The 18,535-nt window shown below is 56.7% G+C and overlaps 1 protein-coding gene across 21 annotated transcripts in view; it reads right to left on the reverse strand.

The window, feature by feature from the left end:
• Positions 1–264: 264 nt before the first annotated feature.
• The window catches only part of LOC107307119 (valine--tRNA ligase-like), a 41,804-nt gene continuing 23,533 nt past the window's right edge, over positions 265–18,535 (reverse strand). For 17 of the 21 annotated variants that reach the window (XM_085531609.1, XM_085531608.1, XM_085531610.1 and 14 more), the window contains 15 exons: positions 17,401–17,559; positions 16,159–16,255; positions 14,326–14,437; positions 13,519–13,589; positions 11,713–11,838; positions 10,727–10,831; positions 9,641–9,709; positions 8,251–8,329; positions 7,426–7,553; positions 5,412–5,567; positions 3,798–4,163; positions 2,547–2,658; positions 2,005–2,189; positions 1,012–1,161; positions 265–470 (listed from right to left, as the gene is read on the reverse strand). In XM_085531609.1, the coding sequence (XP_085387735.1) occupies positions 402–470; positions 1,012–1,161; positions 2,005–2,189; positions 2,547–2,658; positions 3,798–4,163; positions 5,412–5,567; positions 7,426–7,553; positions 8,251–8,329; positions 9,641–9,709; positions 10,727–10,831; positions 11,713–11,838; positions 13,519–13,589; positions 14,326–14,437; positions 16,159–16,255; positions 17,401–17,559 (1,984 nt within the window). In that variant the 3' untranslated portion in view covers positions 265–401. Of the gene's footprint in view, positions 471–1,011; positions 1,162–2,004; positions 2,190–2,546; positions 2,659–3,797; positions 4,164–5,411; positions 5,568–7,425; positions 7,554–8,250; positions 8,330–9,640; positions 9,710–10,726; positions 10,832–11,712; positions 11,839–12,472; positions 12,527–12,817; positions 12,872–13,518; positions 13,590–14,325; positions 14,438–16,158; positions 16,256–17,400; positions 17,560–17,650; positions 17,706–17,798; positions 17,840–18,535 lie in introns of those variants that run through there. The other 4 variants (XM_085531624.1, XM_085531625.1, XM_085531627.1 and 1 more) reach the window with 4 other exon arrangements.

Genomic DNA, 18,535 nt, shown 5'->3' on the forward strand with positions numbered 1-18,535 from the left:
TATTAATGATGTTGGGTGGTTATTGGGGTTCTCTTCCACTTGGGCCCCGCCTCTATTCCCATATAAGGACACCATTCCCGCCCCCATTTCCATATAAGGGCATCATTTCCCGCCCTCATTTCCATATAAGGACATCGTTTCCCACCTCCATTCCCATATAAGGACACCATTCCCGCCCTCATTTCCATATAAGGACACCCCTTTCCCGCCCTCCCCAAGCCACGCCCCATTTTTGAGACCACGCCCCCTTCAGGCAGCACCGCGTTTCTATTGGCTGAGAGCATCCTGCACGCTACGTTTTTATTGGTCAGAACATCCCGGCACCGCGTTTTTATTGGTTGGAGCTTCCCGGCGCCGCGTTGTGATTGGTCGGAGCTTCCCAGCGCCGCATTGTGATTGGCTCAGAGCATCCCGCGCACGCGCTGCAGCGCCTCGTCCACCTTGCGAAGCTCCGCCTCCGCCTGCGCCAGCTGGGGGCGGGGACAGAGGGAAGCCACGCCCCCTCATTAATATTAATAGAGGCCGCCCTCATTAATATTAATAGATACATTCCTCCCTGCCCCATTTCCTGCCCCCCTTCCCTCCATTTCCCACCCCTTTTGCCCCCCCATCCCATTTCCTGCCCCACATCCCCCCCACCCCACTTCCTGCCCCCCATATCCCCCCCTTCCCCCCATTTCCCGCCCCCTTTTGCCCCCCGCCCCATTTCCTGCCCCACATCCCCCCCACCCCATTTCCTGCCCCCCATATCCCCCTCTTCCCCCCATTTCCCGCCCCCTTTTGCCCCCCACCCCATTTCCCTCCCCCCATTTCCCACCCCCTTTCCCCCCCGCCCCATTTCCCGCCCCATTTCCTGCCCCATTTCCTGCCCCACATCCCCCCCTTTCCCCCCTGCCCCATTTCCTGCCCCACATCCCCCCCTTTCCCCCCTGCCCCATTTCCTGCCCCCTTTTTCCCCCCGCCCCATTTCCTGCCCCATTTCCTGCCCCACATCCCCCCATTCCCCCCTACCTTGGTGGCATCAGCCTCCCTGACGCTGTGGGGCACCTTGTCCCCGTAGCCCTGTGCCCCCATCCTGTCCCGCAGTCGGTCCCGCTGCCGCTGCAGCTCCTCGCGCCGCCCCCCAAGTCGGGCCAGCTCCCGGGGGGGGTCGATCAGACCCTGTGGGGCACAGGGGGGTCAGCCCCATAGACAGCCTAACAACCATGGGTCAGCCCCATAGACAGCCCCCCCACCAGGGGTCAGCCCCATAGACAGCCCCTAAACTGTGGGTCAGCCCCATAGACAGACAATAGACAGACAGCCCCCCCACCAGGGGTCAGCCCCATAGACAGCCCATAAACTGTGGGTCAGCCCCATAGACAGACAATAGACAGACAGCCCCCCACCAGGGGTCAGCCCCATAGACAGCCCCCCAGCTGTGGGTCAGCCCCACAGAGAGCCCTCACCCAACAACCCCCCCCAATTCATAGCCCCCCATTCACCACCCCATATCCCCCCACATCCCCCCATCCCCCCCACATCCCCCCATATCCCCCCATCACCTTCAGCCCCAGATGCACGGTGCAGTGCTTGGAGGCCCCATATCCCCCCATATCCCCTTATTCTGCCCCATATCCCCCCACATCCCCCCACCTTTAGCACCAGATGTACAGTGCAGTGCTCGGAGGCCCCATATCCCCCTATATCCCCCCATCCCGCCCCATATCCCCTTATTCTGCCCCACATCCCCCCTATCCCCCCCCACCTTCAGCCCCAGATGCACGGTGCAGTGCTCGGAGGCCCCATATCCCCCCATATCCTCTTATTCCGCCCCATATCCCCCCATCCCGCCCCACATCCCCCCACCTTTAGCACCAGATGGGCTGTGCAGTGCTCGGAGGCCCCATATACCCCCCATATCCCCCCATATCCCCCTATATCCCCCCATATCCCCCTATATCCCCCCATATCCCCCCCCATATCCCCCCATATCCCCCTATATCCCCCCATATCCCCCCTCACCTTCAGCCCCAGATGTACAGTGCAGTGCTCGGAGGCCACGGCCACGGCGCAGCCCGGGGGGGGCTCGGCCTCGTTGTCCCCCCCCCCGAGGACGGTGACGGCCCCGACCGACGCCAACGTGCGAATGTGGGGCCGGCAGCGACGGGCACGAGACGCCCACGAGGGGTCGGGGCACTGCAGGAAACCTGGGGGCAGCGGGGGGTCAGGGGGACCCATAGAGCCACATAGAGCCACATAGGGACAATGGGGGCAGCAGGGGGACCCCATAGAGCCCCATAGGGACAATGGGGGCATCAGGGGGACCCATAGAGCCCCATAGGGACAATGGGGGCAGCAGGGAGACCCCATAGAGCCCCATAGGGACAATGGGGGCAACGGGGGCATCAGACCCCAGCCCCATAGGGACAATGGGGGCATCAGTGGGAGACCCCATAGAGCCCCATAGGTCTATTCCCCCCCATTCCCCCCCATATGCCCCCCATTTTCCCCCCATTCCCCCCCATCTCCCCCCACATCCCCCCATATCCCCCCTATATCCTCACATGGGGGTCTGCTGCTGGTCAGCCCGTGCTCCGCCCTCAGCCCCCTCAGTGCCCTCACGATGCTCAGCACAAACTCCATCGTGTTCTCCAGCTCCGGGTCCTCCCAGCAGAACTATGGGGCGGGAAAGGGGGGTCAGTGGGGACCCCAGACCCACAGAGACCCATAGAGACCCATAGAGACCCACACAGACCCATAGAGACCCCCCCCACCCCATAGAGAGCCATCCAGGCCCACAGAGACCCCCCCAGACCCACAGATCAACCCCAGACCCCATTTCTGTCCCCTACCTCCCCCCCAGACCCCATTTCTCCCCCCTGACCCCCCCATCTCCCCCCTTAGACCCCTATTTCTCCCCCCCATATCTCCCCCTATATCCCCCCTATATCCCCATATTTCCCTCCTATACCCCCATATCTCCCCCTATATCCCCATATCTCCCCCTATACCCCCCTATATCCCCATATCTCCCCCCTATATCCCCATATCTCCCCCCTATATCCCCATATCTCCCCCTATACCCCCCCTATATCCCCATATCTCCCCCCTATATCCCCATATCTCCCCCCTATATCCCCATATCTCCCCCCTATATCCCCATATCTCCCCCTATATCTCCCCCTATATCCCCATATCTCCCCCTATATCTCCCCCTATATCCCCATATCTCCCCCTATATCTCCCCCTATATCCCCATATCTCCCCCTATATCCCCATATCTCCCCCTATATCCCCCCTATATCCCCATATCTCCCCCTATACCCCCATATCTCCCCCTATATCCCCCCTATATCCCCATATCTCCCCCTATATCCCCCCTATACCCCCATATCTCCCCCCTATATCCCCATATCCCCCCCTATATCCCCATATCTCCCCCTATATCCCCCCTATATCCCCATATCTCCCCCTATATACCCATATTTCCCCCCTATACCCCCATATCTCCCCCTATATCCCCATATCTCCCCCCTATATCCCCATATCTCCCCCTATACCCCCCATCTCCCCCCATATCCCCCCCCATATCTCACCACTTCAGGCTGTGGGTATGGGCACACATATTCCCCCCCTATATCCCCATATCCCCCTATATCCCCCCATATCTCCCCATATTCCCCCCCATATTCCCCCCCATATCCCCCCATATCCCCCCCCCCATCTCACCACTTCAGGCTGTGGGTATGGGCACACATATTCCCCCCCTATACCCCCTATATCCCCATACCCCCCCATATCCCCCCCCATCTCACCACTTCAGGCTGTGGGTAGGGGCACACACAGAGGCTGGGGGGCGCGGGGGGGTCGTGGGGCAGCCGCTGCCAAAGCTCCTCGGTGACGAAGGGCATAAATGGGGCCAGGAGCCGCAGCCCCCCCTCCATGCAGCAATGCAGCACGTCCTGCACCGCACGCAGCCGCCCCACGGCGTCCCCACCTTCATCTTCATCAGCATCATCGTTATGGGGGGGGGCCGGCTCATTGTTATGGGGGGGGTCCGGCTCATTGTTATGGGGGGGGTCCGGCTCATTATGGGGGGGGTCCGGCTCCTCCTCCTGGGGTTGGGGGGCGGCTGCAGCCCCACACGCGGCTGCGCGGGACAGCACCGGCTTCACGCATTCCTATGGGGTAAAGGTACGTGTGTATGGACATAGAGACCCATAGAGCCCTATAGAGCCCCATAGAGCCCCATAGAACCCTATAACATCCCATAGAGCCCCACAGAGCCCCACAGCCCCATAGTACCCCATAACACCCCATAGAGCCCCACAGAGCCCCACAGCCCCATAGTACCCCATAACATCCCATAGAGCCCCACAGAGCCCCACAACCCCATAGTACCCCATAACACCCCATAGAGCCCCACAGTAGCCCATAGAGCCCTATAACAACCCATAGAACCCTATAACACCCCACAGAACCATATAACAACCCATAGAGCCCCATAGAGCCCCACAGCACCCCATAGAGCCCCATAGCACCCTATAGAACCCCACAGCCCCATAGAACCCTATAAAACCCCATAGAGCCCCATATAACCCCATATAGCCCCATATAACCCCACATATCCCCCCACATATCCCCATATAACCCCACATATCCCCATATATAACCCCACATATCCCCATATATAACCCCATATAACCCCACATATCCCCATATAACCCCATATAACCCCATATAACCCCATATAGCCCCATATATCCCATATATCCCATATAACCCCATATAACACCCCATATATCCCATATATAACGTACCAGATACACATCACACAGGTCATAGAGCCACAGTCCGTGAATGGCCGACGTGCAACACCCCATATAACCCCATATATCCCATATATAACCCCATATATCCCATATATAACCCCATATATCCCATATATAACCCCACATATCCCATATATAACCCCATATATCCCATATATAACCCCATATAACCCCATATATCCCATATATAACCCCATATAACCCCATATATCCCATATATAACCCCACATATCCCCATATATAACCCCATATAACCCCATATATCCCATATATAACCCCATATATCCCATATATCCCATATATAACCCCATATAACCCCATATATCCCCCATAGACCCCATATAACCCATATAACACCCCATATATCCCCATATATCCCATATATAACTCACCAGATACACATCACACAGGTCATACAGCCACAACCCGTGAATGGCCGACGTGAAACACCCCATATAACCCCACATATCCCCATATATAACCCCATATATCCCATATATAACCCCATATAACCCCATATAACCCCACATATCCCATATATAACCCCATATATCCCATATATCCCATATAACCCCATATATCCCATATATCCCGTACCAGATACACGTCACACAGGTCATAGAGCCACAGTCCGTGAATGGCCGACGTTGCGGCCGGGAAATCGAAGCGACTCAACGCGGCCGAACAACAGGAAACGGCCCGACTCAAACGGCTGCGGATCCATCTGTCAGCAATGCCCAGATGGCCACGGACCTACAACAGAGACATATAGGGTCAGCTCTGCCCCATAGAGACCCATAGAGACACATAGAGAGACCCATAGAGACCCATAGGGACAGCTCTGCCCCATAGAGATCAGCCCTATAACAACAGGAAACGGCCCGACTCAAACGGCTGCGGATCCATCGATCAGCAATGCCCATATGGCCACGGACCTGCCCCATAGAGACCTATAGGGTCAGCTCTGCCCCATAGAGACCCATAGAGACACATAGAGAGACCCATAGGGACAGCTCAGCCCCATAGAGATCAGCCCTATAACAACAGGAAACGGCCCAACTCAACCGGCTGCGGATCCACCTGTCGGCAATGCCCATATGGCCACGGACCTGCCCCATAGAGACCCATAGAGACACATAGAGACACATAGAGACCCATAGAGACCCATAGGGACAGCTCAGCCCCATAGAGATCAGCCCTATAACAAGACACAGCCCAGCTATCCCTATATGGCCACGGACCTGAAAGAGAGAGACCTATAGGGACAGCTCTGCCCCATAGAGAGAGCCCAGCCCCATAGGGATGCTCCCAGCCCCATAGAGACCCTCCCAGCCCCATAAGGACCCTCCCAGCCCCATAGGGACCCTCCCAGCCCCATAGGGACCCTCCCAGCCCCATAAGGACCCTCCCAGCCCCATAGGGACCCTCCCAGCCCCATAGGGACGCTCCCAGCCCCATAGGGACCCTCCCAACCCCATAGGGACCCTCCCAGCCCCATAGGGACGCTCCCAGCCCCATAAGGACCCTCCCAGCCCCATAGGGATGCTCCCAGCCCCTAAGGACCCTCCCAGCCCCATAGGGACCCTCCCAGCCCCATAAGGACCCTCCCAGCCCCATAGGGACCCTCCCAACCCCATAGGGACCCTCCCAGCCCCATAAGGACGCTCCCAGCCCTATAAGGACGCTCCCAGCCCCATAGGGACGCTCCCAGCCCCATAGGGACCCTCCCAGCCCTATAAGGACGCTCCCAGCCCCATAGGGACGCTCCCAACCCCATAAGGACGCTCCCAGCCCCATAGGGACCCTCCCAGCCCCATAGGGACCCTCCCAGCCCCATAAGGACCCTCCCAGCCCCATAAGGACCCTCCCAGCCCCATAGGGACGCTCCCAGCCCCATAAGGACCCTCCCAGCCCCATAGGGACCCTCCCAGCCCTATAAGGATGCTCCCAGCCCCATAAGGACCCTCCCAACCCCATAGGGACCCTCCCAGCCCCATAGGGACCCTCCCAACCCCATAAGGACCCTCCCAGCCCCATAGGGACCCTCCCAGCCCCATAGGGACGCTCCCAGCCCCATAAGGACGCTCCCAGCCCCATAGGGACCCTCCCAGCCCCATAGGGATGCTCCTAGCCCCATAAGGACCCTCCCAGCCCCACAGGGACCCTCCCAGCCCCATAGGGACGCTCCCAGCCCCATAGGGACCCTCCCAGCCCCATAGGGACGCTCCCAGCCCCATAAGGACCCTCCCAGCCCCATAGGGACGCTCCCAGCCCCATAGGGACCCTCCCAGCCCCATAGGGATGCTCCTAGCCCCATAAGGACCCTCCCAGCCCCATAGGGACCCTCCCAGCCCCATAGGGACGCTCCCAGCCCCATAAGGACCCTCCCAGCCCCATAGGGACGCTCCCAGCCCCATAGGGACCCTCCCAGCCCCATAGGGACCCTCCCAGCCCCATAGGGACCCTCCCAGCCCCATAGGGACGCTCCCAGCCCCATAGGGACCCTCCCAGCCCCATAAGGACCCTCCCAGCCCCATAGGGACCCTCCCAGCCCCATAGGGACGCTCCCAGCCCCACAGGGACCCTCCCAGCCCCACATCCCGCCCCACACCTCCATGTTATGGGGTGGGCTGTATTGGGGTCCCAGGGCCCTGAGGATGAATCTCGCCCCGTTCCAAACTTTGTTGCAGAAATGACGATACCCCAAAACTCGCCCCACGTCCAGGTTGATGTCGCGGCCTGTGGGGAGAGACCAGATAGGGGGGATGTGGGGCAGATAGGGGGCAGTTATGGGGCAGCTATGGGGCAGCTATAGGGCAGCTATGGGGCACTGTGGGGCAGATAGGGGGCAATGTGGGGCAGCTATAGGGCAGCTATGGGGCATGGTGGGGCAGATAGGGGGCAATGTGGGGCAGCTATGGGGCACTGTGGGGCAGATAGGGGGCACTGTGGGGCAGCTATAGGGCAGCTATGGGGCACTGTGGGGCAGATAGGGGGCAATGTGGGGCAGCTATAGGGCAGCTATGGGGCACTGTGGGGCAGATAGGGGGCAATGTGGGGCAGCTATGGGGCACTGTGGGGCAGATAGGGGGGGATCTGGGGTGGATTTGGGGTGAATTGGGATGGATTTTGGGCAATGTGGGGCATATATGGGGCAGCTATGGGGCACTTATGGGGCAGCTATGGGGCAGTAATGAGGCACTTATGGGGCAGCTATAGGGCAGCTATGGGGCAGCTATAGGGCACTTATGGGGCAGCTATGGGGCAGCTATAGGGCACTTATGGGGCAGCTATGGGACAGCTATAGGGCAGCTATGGGGCAGCTATAGGGCACTTATAGGGCAGCTATAGGGCACTTAAGGGGCAGCTATGGGGCACTTATGTGGCAGCTATGGGGCAGCTATAGGGCAGCTATGGGGCAGCCGTGGGGCCTCACCCTGAGCCGTGTAAGCGCAGAGGGCGAAGCGCAGCGCGTCGGTGCCGCACTCCGGGATCCCATTGGGGAAATCACGTTTCTATGGGGCAGAAAAAAGGGACGGGGGGTCAGCCCCACACATGGGGGTCTCAGCCCCACACATGTAGGTCCCAGCCCCATATACAGGGGTCCCACCCCACACATGTGGGTCCCAGCCCCATATATCGGGGTCCCACCCCACACATGTGGGTCCCAGCCCCATATATGGGGGTCCCACCCCACACATGTGGGTCCCAGCCCCATATATCGGGGTCCCACCCCACACATGTGGGTCCCAGCCCCATATATCGGGGTCCCACCCCACACATGTGGGTCCCAGCCCCATATATCGGGGTCCCACCCCACATATGTGGGTCCCAGCCCCATATATCGGGGTCCCACCCCACACATGTGGGTCCCAGCCCCATATATCGGGTTCCCACCCCACACATGTGGGTCCCAGCCCATCTATCGGGGTCCCACCCCACACATGTGGGTCCCAGCCCCATATATTGGGGTCTCACCCCACATATGTGGGTCCCAGCCCCATATATCGGGGTCCCACCCCACACATGTGGGTCCCAGCCCCATATATCGGGGTCCCACCCCACACATGTGGGTCCCAGCCCCATATATCGGGGTCCCACCCCACACATGTGGGTCCCAGCCCCATATATCGGGGTCCCACCCCACACATGTGGGTCCCAGCCCCATCTATAGGGGTCCCACCCCACACATGTGGGTCCCAGCCCCATATATCGGGGTCCCACCCCACACATGTGGGTCCCAGCCCCATATATGGGGGTCCCACCCAACACATGTGGGTCCCAGCCCCATCTATAGGGGTCCCACCCCACACATGTGGGTCCCAGCCCCATCTATCGGGGTCCCACCCCACACATGTGGGTCCCAGCCCCATCTATAGGGGTCCCACCCCACACATGTGGGTCCCAGCCCCATATATTGGGGTCCCACCCCACACATGTGGGTCCCAGCCCCATATATCGGGGTCCCACCCCACACATGTGGGTCCCAGCCCCATCTATAGGGGTCCCACCCCACACATGTGGGTCCCAGCCCCATATATCGGGGTCCCACCCCACACATGTGGGTCCCAGCCCCATATATCGGGGTCCCACCCCACACATGTGGGTCCCAGCCCCATCTATAGGGGTCCCACCCCACACATGTGGGTCCCAGCCCCATATATGGGGGTCCCACCCCACACATGTGGGTCCCAGCCCCATATATCGGGGTCCCACCCCACACATGTGGGTCCCAGCCCCATATACAGGGGTCCCACCCCACACATGTGGGTCCCAGCCCCACATATCGGGGTCCCACCCCACACATGTGGGTCCCAGCCCCACACCTGTCCCTCCCGTGCGCGCTCCAGCTCCGCGGGGTCCAAGTTACTGTTCAGCAGCTGCTGGTGGAGACCCTGGGGGGGGGACACAGCACCCCACGTCAGCCCCATAGCGACCACACAGCCCCACATCGCCCCACATCCCACAGCCCCATATCACCCCACACATCCCACAGCCCCACAGCCCCATACGGCCCCCATTGCCCCACACATCTCATAACCCCACTGCCCCATATCACCCCATATCACCCCACACATCCCACAGCCCCATATATAATTAATACCCCCCATATATAATAACTGCCCCCATATAATTAATACCCCCCATATAATTAATACCCCCCATATAATTAATACCCCCCCATATATAATAACCCCCCATATAATTAATACCCCCATATAATTAATAACCCCCCCATATAATTAATACTCCCCATATAATTAATACCCCCATCTAATTAATAACCCCCACATATAATTAATCCCCCCATATAATTAATAACCCCCCCATATAATTAATAACCCCCCCCATATAATTAATACCCCCAATTAATTGATCCCCCCATCTAATTATTATCTAATTAACATCTAATTAAGACCTTTAGGCTGATGCCCTGGATGACCCCCCCCTATAATAATCCCCCATATAATTAATACCCCCATCTAATTAATGAATCCCCATCTAATTAATTAATCCCCATCTAATTAGTACCTTCAGGCTGATGCCCTCAATGACCCCCCCCTATAATAACCCCCCATATAATTAATACCCCCAATTAATTAATACCCCCATATAATTAATTAATCCCCATGTAATTAACATGTAATTAACATGTATTAATTAGCACCTTGAGGCTGATGCCCTCAATAACCCATATAATAACCCCCCATATAATTAATAACCTACCATCTAATTAATTAATCCCCATCTAATTAACATCTAATTAACATGTAATTAACATGTATTAATGAGCACCTTGAGGCTGATGCCCTCGATGACCCCCCATATAATTAATAACCTACCATCTAATTAATGAATCCCCATGTAATTAGCATGTAATTAACATGTAATTAGCATGTATTAATGAGCACCTTGAGGCTGATGCCCTCGATAACGTCCAGGGGGTCGATGACGTTCCCCAGCGATTTGCTCATCTTACGACCGTGGGCGTCGCGGACGATGGCGTGAAGGTACACCTGGAAATTGGGGGGAATAGGGGGGAATAGGGGGGATAATGGGGGGAAATGGGGGAAAAAATGAGGTAAAAAAGGGGGAAATGGGGGGAAAAAGGGGGTAAATAATGGGGAAAAGGGGGGGAATGGGGTAAAAAAGGGCGAAATAGGGGGAAAAATGGGGTAAAAAAGGGGGAAATGGGGGGGAAATGGGGGGAATATGGGGGAAATTGGGGGGGAAATGGGGGTAAAAAGGGGGAAATGGGGGGAAAGATGGGGGAAAAATGGGGGAAATTGGGGAAAGGGGGGAAAAAGGGGGTAAATAAGGGGGAAATGGGGAGGAAAAAGGGGGAAACGGGGTAAAAAACCCCATTTACCCCCATATCCCCCCATTTTACCCCCATTTACCCTCATTTTACCCCATATCCCCCCATTTCACCCCATTTTACCCCAATTTTACCCAATTTCGCCCCATTTTGCCCCATTTCCCACCTCTCTGAAGGGCAGTTTCCCATTTAACCCCATTTTACCCCAATTTTGCCCAATTTTGCCCTATTTCACCCCATTTCGCACCTCCTTGAAGGGCAGTTTCCCATTTTATCCTATTTTACCCCAATTTCCCCCTATTTCCCCCCATTTCCCACCTCTTTAAAGGGCAGTTTCCCATATTGCCCCATTTAACCCCATTTTAACCCAATTTTGCCCAATTTCCCCCTATTTCCCCCCATTTCCCACCTCCTTGAAGGGCAGTTTCCCATATTCCCCAATTTTACCCAATTTTGCCCAAATTTGCCCTATTTCTCCCCATTTCCCACCTCTTTGAATGGCAGTTTCCCATTTACCCCCATTTACCCCCATTTAACCCAATTTTGCCCAAATTTGCCCTATTTCCCCCCATTTCCCACCTCTTTGAATGGCAGTTTCCCGGTCAGTGCCAGCGCCAGCATCACCATCCGGGCCACCCAGAAGAACAGGATGTCGTGGCCCGTCTCCAGCAGGGAGCCCGGGTAGAACACGGAGAGGTCCTCGGTCTATGGGATCAATGGGGTTAATGGGGTTAATATGGGATTTAATGGGATCAATGGGGTTAATATGGGATTTAATGGGATTTAATGGGGTTAATATGGGATTTAATGGGATTTAATGGGATCAATGGGATCAATGGGGTCAATGGGACCCCGGGTAGAACACGGACAGGTCCTCGGTCTATAGGATTTAATGGGGTTTAATGGGGTTAATATGGGATCAATGGGATCAATGGAATCAATGGGATCAATGGGGTCAATGGGATCAATGGGACCCTGGGTAGAACACAGAGAGGTCTTCTGTCTATAGGATTTAATGGGATTTAATGGGATTTAATGGGATTTAATGGGACCCTGGGTAGAACACAGAGAGATCCTCGGTCTATGGGGTTAATATGGGATTTAATGGGGTTTAATGGGGTTAATGGGATTTAATGGGATCAATGGGATCCCGGGTAGAACACGGACAGGTCCTCGGTCTATAGGGTTAATATGGGATTTAATGGGGTTAATGGGGTTAATATGGGATCAATGGGATCCTATGGGACCCCGGGTAGAACACGGACAGGTCCTCGGTCTATAGGATTTAATGGGGTTTAATGGGATTTAATGGGGTCAATATGGGATTTAATGGGGTTTAATGGGATCAATGGGGTCAATGGGACCCCGGGTAGAACACAGAGAGGTCTTCTGTCTATGGGGTTAATATGGGATTTAATGGGATTTAATGGGGTTAATATGGGATTAATGGGATTTAATATGGGATTAATGGGATCCTATGGGGTCAATGAGACCCCAGGTAGAACACGGACAGGTCTTCAGTCTATTATGGGATTAATATGGGATTTAATGGGGTTTAATGGGGTTTAATGGGATCAATGGGACCCCGGGTAGAACACGGACAGGTTCTCGGTCTATGGGATCAATGGGGTTAATATGGGATCAATGGGATTTAATGGGGTTAATACGGGATTAATGAGATCCTATGGGATCAATGGGGTCAATGGGACCCCAGGTAGAACACGGAGAGGTCCTCGGTCTATGGGATTTAATGGGGTTAATATGGGATCAATGGGATTTAATGGGGTTTAATGGGGTTTAATGGGATTTAATGGGATTTAATGGGGTCAATGGGACCCCGGGTAGAACACGGACAGGTCCTCCGTCTATGGGATCAATGGGGTTAATGGGGTTAATATGGGATCAATGGGATCAATGGGGTCAATGGGACCCCAGGTAGAACACGGACAGGTCCTTGGTCTATGGGATTTAATGGGGTTTAATGGGATCAATGGGATTTAATGGGGTTTAATGGGATTTAATGGGATTTAATGGGGTCAATGGGACCCCGGGTAGAACACGGACAGGTCCTCTGTCTATGGGGTTAATATGGGGTCAATGGGGTCAATGGGATTTAATGGGGTCAATGAGATCAACGGGGTTCAATGGGATGGAGCTCAGTTATCAATGGGGCACAGGGTTATCAATGGGATCAATGGAGCCCAATGTTCTCAATGGGGTGGCTCAGTGGGGCCCATTGTTCTCAATGGGGTGGCTCAGTGGGGCTCAGTGGGGCTCAATGGGGCTCAGTGGGGCTCAATGGGGCTCAATGGGGCTCAGTGGGGCTCAGTGGGGCTCAGTGGGGCTCAGTGGGGCAGGGACCCCCCCCCCCCCCCCATGTCCCACCTGTTCCGGCCACCCAAAGATGGAGAACGGGAACAGCCCCGACGAGAACCACGTGTCCAGGACGTCCTCGTCTGCGCCCCACAAGTGACACGTCAGTGACCCATAAGTGACACGTCAGTGACCCATAAGTGACCCACAGCGCCCCATAAGTGACACAGTGACCCATAGGTGACACAGTGCCCCATAAGTGACCCATAAGTGACACACAGTGAGCACAGAACCCCATAAGTAACAGGTCAGTGACCCATAAGTGACCCACAGCGCCCCATAAGTGACACACAGCACCCCTTAAGTGACCCACAAGTGACCCACAGAACCCCACAAGTGACCCATAGCACCCCACAAGCTCACCCCACCCCATAACACCCTATAGCTCCCCACCCCACCCCATAGCACCCCACAGTCCCTACCCCGCCCCATAGCACCCCATGGTCCCTCCCCCGCCCCATAGCGCCCCATAGCTCCCCACCCCATAGCACCCCACAGTCCCTCCCCCACCCCATAGCGCCCCATAGCGCCCCACCCCATAGCACCCCACAGTCTGTACCCCACCCCATAGCTCCCCATAGCGCCTCCCCCGCCCCATAGCGCCCCATAGCACCCCACAGTCCCTACCCTGCCCCATAGCTCCCCATAGCGCCTCCCCGCCCCATAGCGCCCCATAGCTCCCCACCCCATAGCACCCCACAGTCTGTACCCCACCCCATAGCGCCCCATAGCGCCCCACAGTCCCTACCCTGCCCCATAGCGCCCCATAGCGCCTCCCCCGCCCCATAGCGCCCCATAGCGCCCCATAGCGCCCCACACCTTGCTCCAGCCGGACACTCTCTGGCCGCACCCCGAACTCTTTGGCCGCTTTGTTCCGCGCTTCCTCCTCCGTCCGCCCGCAGACCCACGGCCCGTCATCATGGGGGTTGCTCTGCCCCATAGCGACACAGTGAGACCCACAGTGAGACCCACTGAGACCCACAGCGACACAGTGAGACCCACTGAGACCCACAGCGACACAGTGAGACCCACAGCGACCCAGTGAGACCCACAGCGACCCACAGTGAGACCCACTGAGACCCATGGAGAGACCCACAGCGACCCAGTGAGACCCACAGTGACACAGTGAGACCCACAGTGACACAGTGAGACCCACAGCGACACAGTGAGACCCACAGTGACACAGTGAGACCCACAGCGACACAGTGAGACCCACAGCGACACAGTGAGACCCACAGCGACACAGTGAGACCCACAGCGACCCAGTGAGACCCACAGTGACACAGTGAGACCCACAGTGACACAGTGAGACCCACAGCGACCCAGTGAGACCCACAGCGACACAGTGAGACCCACAGCGACACAGTGAGACCCACAGCGACACAGTGAGACCCACAGCGACACAGTGAGACCCACAGTGACACAGTGAGACCCACAGCGACACAGTGAGACCCACAGCGACACAGTGAGACCCACAGCGACACAGTGAGACCCACAGCGACACAGTGAGACCCACAGCGACACAGTGAGACCCACAGCGACACAGTGAGACCCACAGCGACACAGTGAGACCCACAGCGACACAGTGAGACCCACAGCGACACAGTGAGACCCACAGCGACACAGTGAGACCCACAGTGACACAGTGAGACCCACAGCGACACAGTGAGACCCACAGCGACACAGTGAGACCCACTGAGACCCACAGTGACACAGTGAGACCCACAGCGACACAGTGAGACCCACAGCGACACAGTGAGACCCACAGCGACACAGTGAGACCCACAGCGACACAGTGAGACCCACAGCGACACAGTGAGACCCAGTGAGACCCACAGCGACACAGTGAGACCCACAGCGACACAGTGAGACCCACAGCAACACAGTGAGACCCACAGCGACACAGTGAGACCCACTGAGACCCACAGCGACACAGTGAGACCCACAGCGACACAGTGAGACCCACAGCAACACAGTGAGACCCACAGCGACCCACTGAGACCCACTGAGACCCAGTGAGACCCACAGCGACACAGTGAGACCCACAGCGACACAGTGAGACCCACAGCGACACAGTGAGACCCACAGCGACACAGTGAGACCCACAGTGACACAGTGAGACCCACAGTGACACAGTGAGACCCACAGCGACACAGTGAGACCCACAGCGACACAGTGAGACCCACAGCGACACAGTGAGACCCACAGCGACACAGTGAGACCCAGTGAGACCCACAGCGACACAGTGAGACCCACAGCGACACAGTGAGACCCACAGCAACACAGTGAGACCCACAGCGACACAGTGAGACCCACAGCGACACAGTGAGACCCACTGAGACCCAGTGAGACCCACAGCGACACAGTGAGACCCACAGCGACACAGTGAGACCCACAGCGACACAGTGAGACCCACAGCGACACAGTGAGACCCACAGCGACACAGTGAGACCCACAGCGACACAGTGAGACCCACAGCTACACAGTGAGACCCACAGCGACACAGTGAGACCCACAGTGACCCACAGTGAGACCCAGTGAGACCCACAGCGACACAGTGAGACCCACTGAGACCCACAGCGACCCCACAGCCCCACAACTCCAACCCCACAACTCCAACCCTCAGCCGCCCCACAGCTGCCCCACACTCACCCCACTGGGGCCGCGGGCTCCGCTCTCCCCATCGATGCGGACCCGATAGGCTGGAATGCGGTGACCCCACCAGAGCTGCCGGGAAATGCACCAGTCCCTGTGGAGATATGGGGCAGCCCTATAGGGTCAGGGGGTGTGGGGCAGCCCTATGGGGTCAGGGGGTGTGGGGCAGCCCTATAGGGTCAGGGGGTGTGGGGCAGCCCTATGGGGTCAGGGGGTGTGGGGCAGCCCTATGGGGTCAGGGGGTGTGGGGCAGCCCTATGGGGTCAGGGGGGTGTGGGGCAGCCCTATGGGGTCAGGGGGTGTGGGGCAGCCCTACGGGGTCAGGGGGTGTGGGGCAGCCCTATGGGGTCAGGGGGTGTGGGGCAGCCCTATGGGGTCAGGGGGTGTGGGGCAGCCCTATGGGGTCAGGGGATGTGGGGCAGCCCTATAGGGTCATATGGGATATCTATGAGGTCTCTGGGGTCTCTATGGGATCTATGGGGTCTCTATTGGGTCTATGGGGTTTCTATGGGATCTATGGGGTTTCTATGGGGTTTCTATGGGGTTTCTATGGGATCTATGGGGTTTCTATGGGGTCTATGGGGTTTCTATGGGGTTTCTATGGGGTTTCTATGGGATCTATGGGGTTTCTATGGGGTCTATGGGGTTTCTATGGGATCTATGGGGTTTCTATGGGGTTTCTATGGGCTCTATGGGGTTTCTATGGGCTCTATGGGGTTTCTATGGGCTCTATGGGGTTTCTATGGGATCTATGGGATCTATGGGGTTTCTATGGGGTCTCTATGGGCTCTATGGGATCTATGGGGTCTCTATGGGTCTCTATGGGTTTCTATGGGCTCTATGGGCTCTATGGGTCTCTATGGGTCTCTATGGGGTCTCTATGGGTCTCTATGGGCTCTATGGGTCTCTATGGGTCTCTATGGGGTCTCTATGGGTCTCTATGGGTCTCTATGGGGTCTCTATGGGTCTCTATGGGTCTCTATGGGGTCTCTATGGGTCTCTATGGGTCTCTATGGGTCTCTATGGGGTCTCTATGGGTCTCTATGGGTCTCTATGGGGTCTCTATGGGGTCTCTATGGGGTCTCTATGGGCTCTATGGGTCTCTATGGGGTCTATGGGGTCTCTATGGGTCTCTATGGGTCTCTATGGGTCTCTATGGGTCTCTATGGGTCTCTATGGGTCTCTATGGGTCTCTATGGGTCTCTATGGGGTCTCTATGTGTCTCTATGGGTCACTGACCGTATGTTGTCCATCCATATGAACCAGGTCCTGTTGTGCTGGGGGGGCCGGATCCTCAGCTCCCCCCCCCTGACGGCGGCTCCGGCTGCAGCCGCCAGCTCCGAGCACGACATGAACCACTGGGGGCACAGCAGCGGCTCCACCACGTCATGGGTGCGGCTGGAACATATAGAACAACATATAGATCCTATAGATCCTATAGGGATCATATAGAACGTATAGGGACAGACACAGCCCATAGGGACACACACACACACACACAGCTCTATGGGCACAGCAGCGGCTCCACCACGTCATGGGTGCGGCTATAGGGTATAGAGCAATGTATAGATCCTATAGATCCTATAGGGATCATATAGGGACACACACAGCCCTATAGACACACACACACACACAGCTCTATGGGCACAGCAGCGGCTCCACCACGTCATGGGTACGGCTGGAAGGTATAGAACAACATATAGAACATATAGATCCTATAGATCCTATAGGGATCCTATAGGGATCATATAGACACACATACAGCCCTATAGACACACACACAGCCCATAGGGACACACACACACACAGCTCTATGGGCACAGCCACATCCTATAATCCATAGGGACCCTATAGAGACCCCATAGGAACAACGCCCCAGCCCCACATCCCCCCCCAGCCCCACATCCCCCCCCAGCCCCACATCCCCCCCAGCCCCCCATCTCCCCCCATGTCCCCCCTGCCCCATATACCTGCATATAGGTACAGCCCCACATCTCCCCCCCAGCCCCACATCTCCCCATATACCTGCATATAGGTACAGCCCCACATCTCCCCACATCTCCCCATATACCTGCATATAGGTACAGCCCCACATCTCCCCACATCTCCCCATATACCTGCATATAGGTACAGCCCCACATCTCCCCATATACCTGCATATAGGTACAGCCCCACATCTCCCCACATCTCCCCATATACCTGCATATAGGTACAGCCCCACATCTCCCCACATCTCCCCATATACCTGCATATAGGTACAGCCCCACATCTCCCCATATACCTGCATATAGGCACAGCCCCACATCTCCCCCTATACCTGCATATAGGTACAGCCCCACATCTCCCCACATCTCCCCACATCTCCCCATACCTG

This window comes from Coturnix japonica, unplaced genomic scaffold, assembly GCF_054131305.1.
Source record: "Coturnix japonica strain WE unplaced genomic scaffold, WE-NBRP24 Scf043, whole genome shotgun sequence".
Taxonomy (NCBI): domain Eukaryota; kingdom Metazoa; phylum Chordata; class Aves; order Galliformes; family Phasianidae; genus Coturnix; species Coturnix japonica.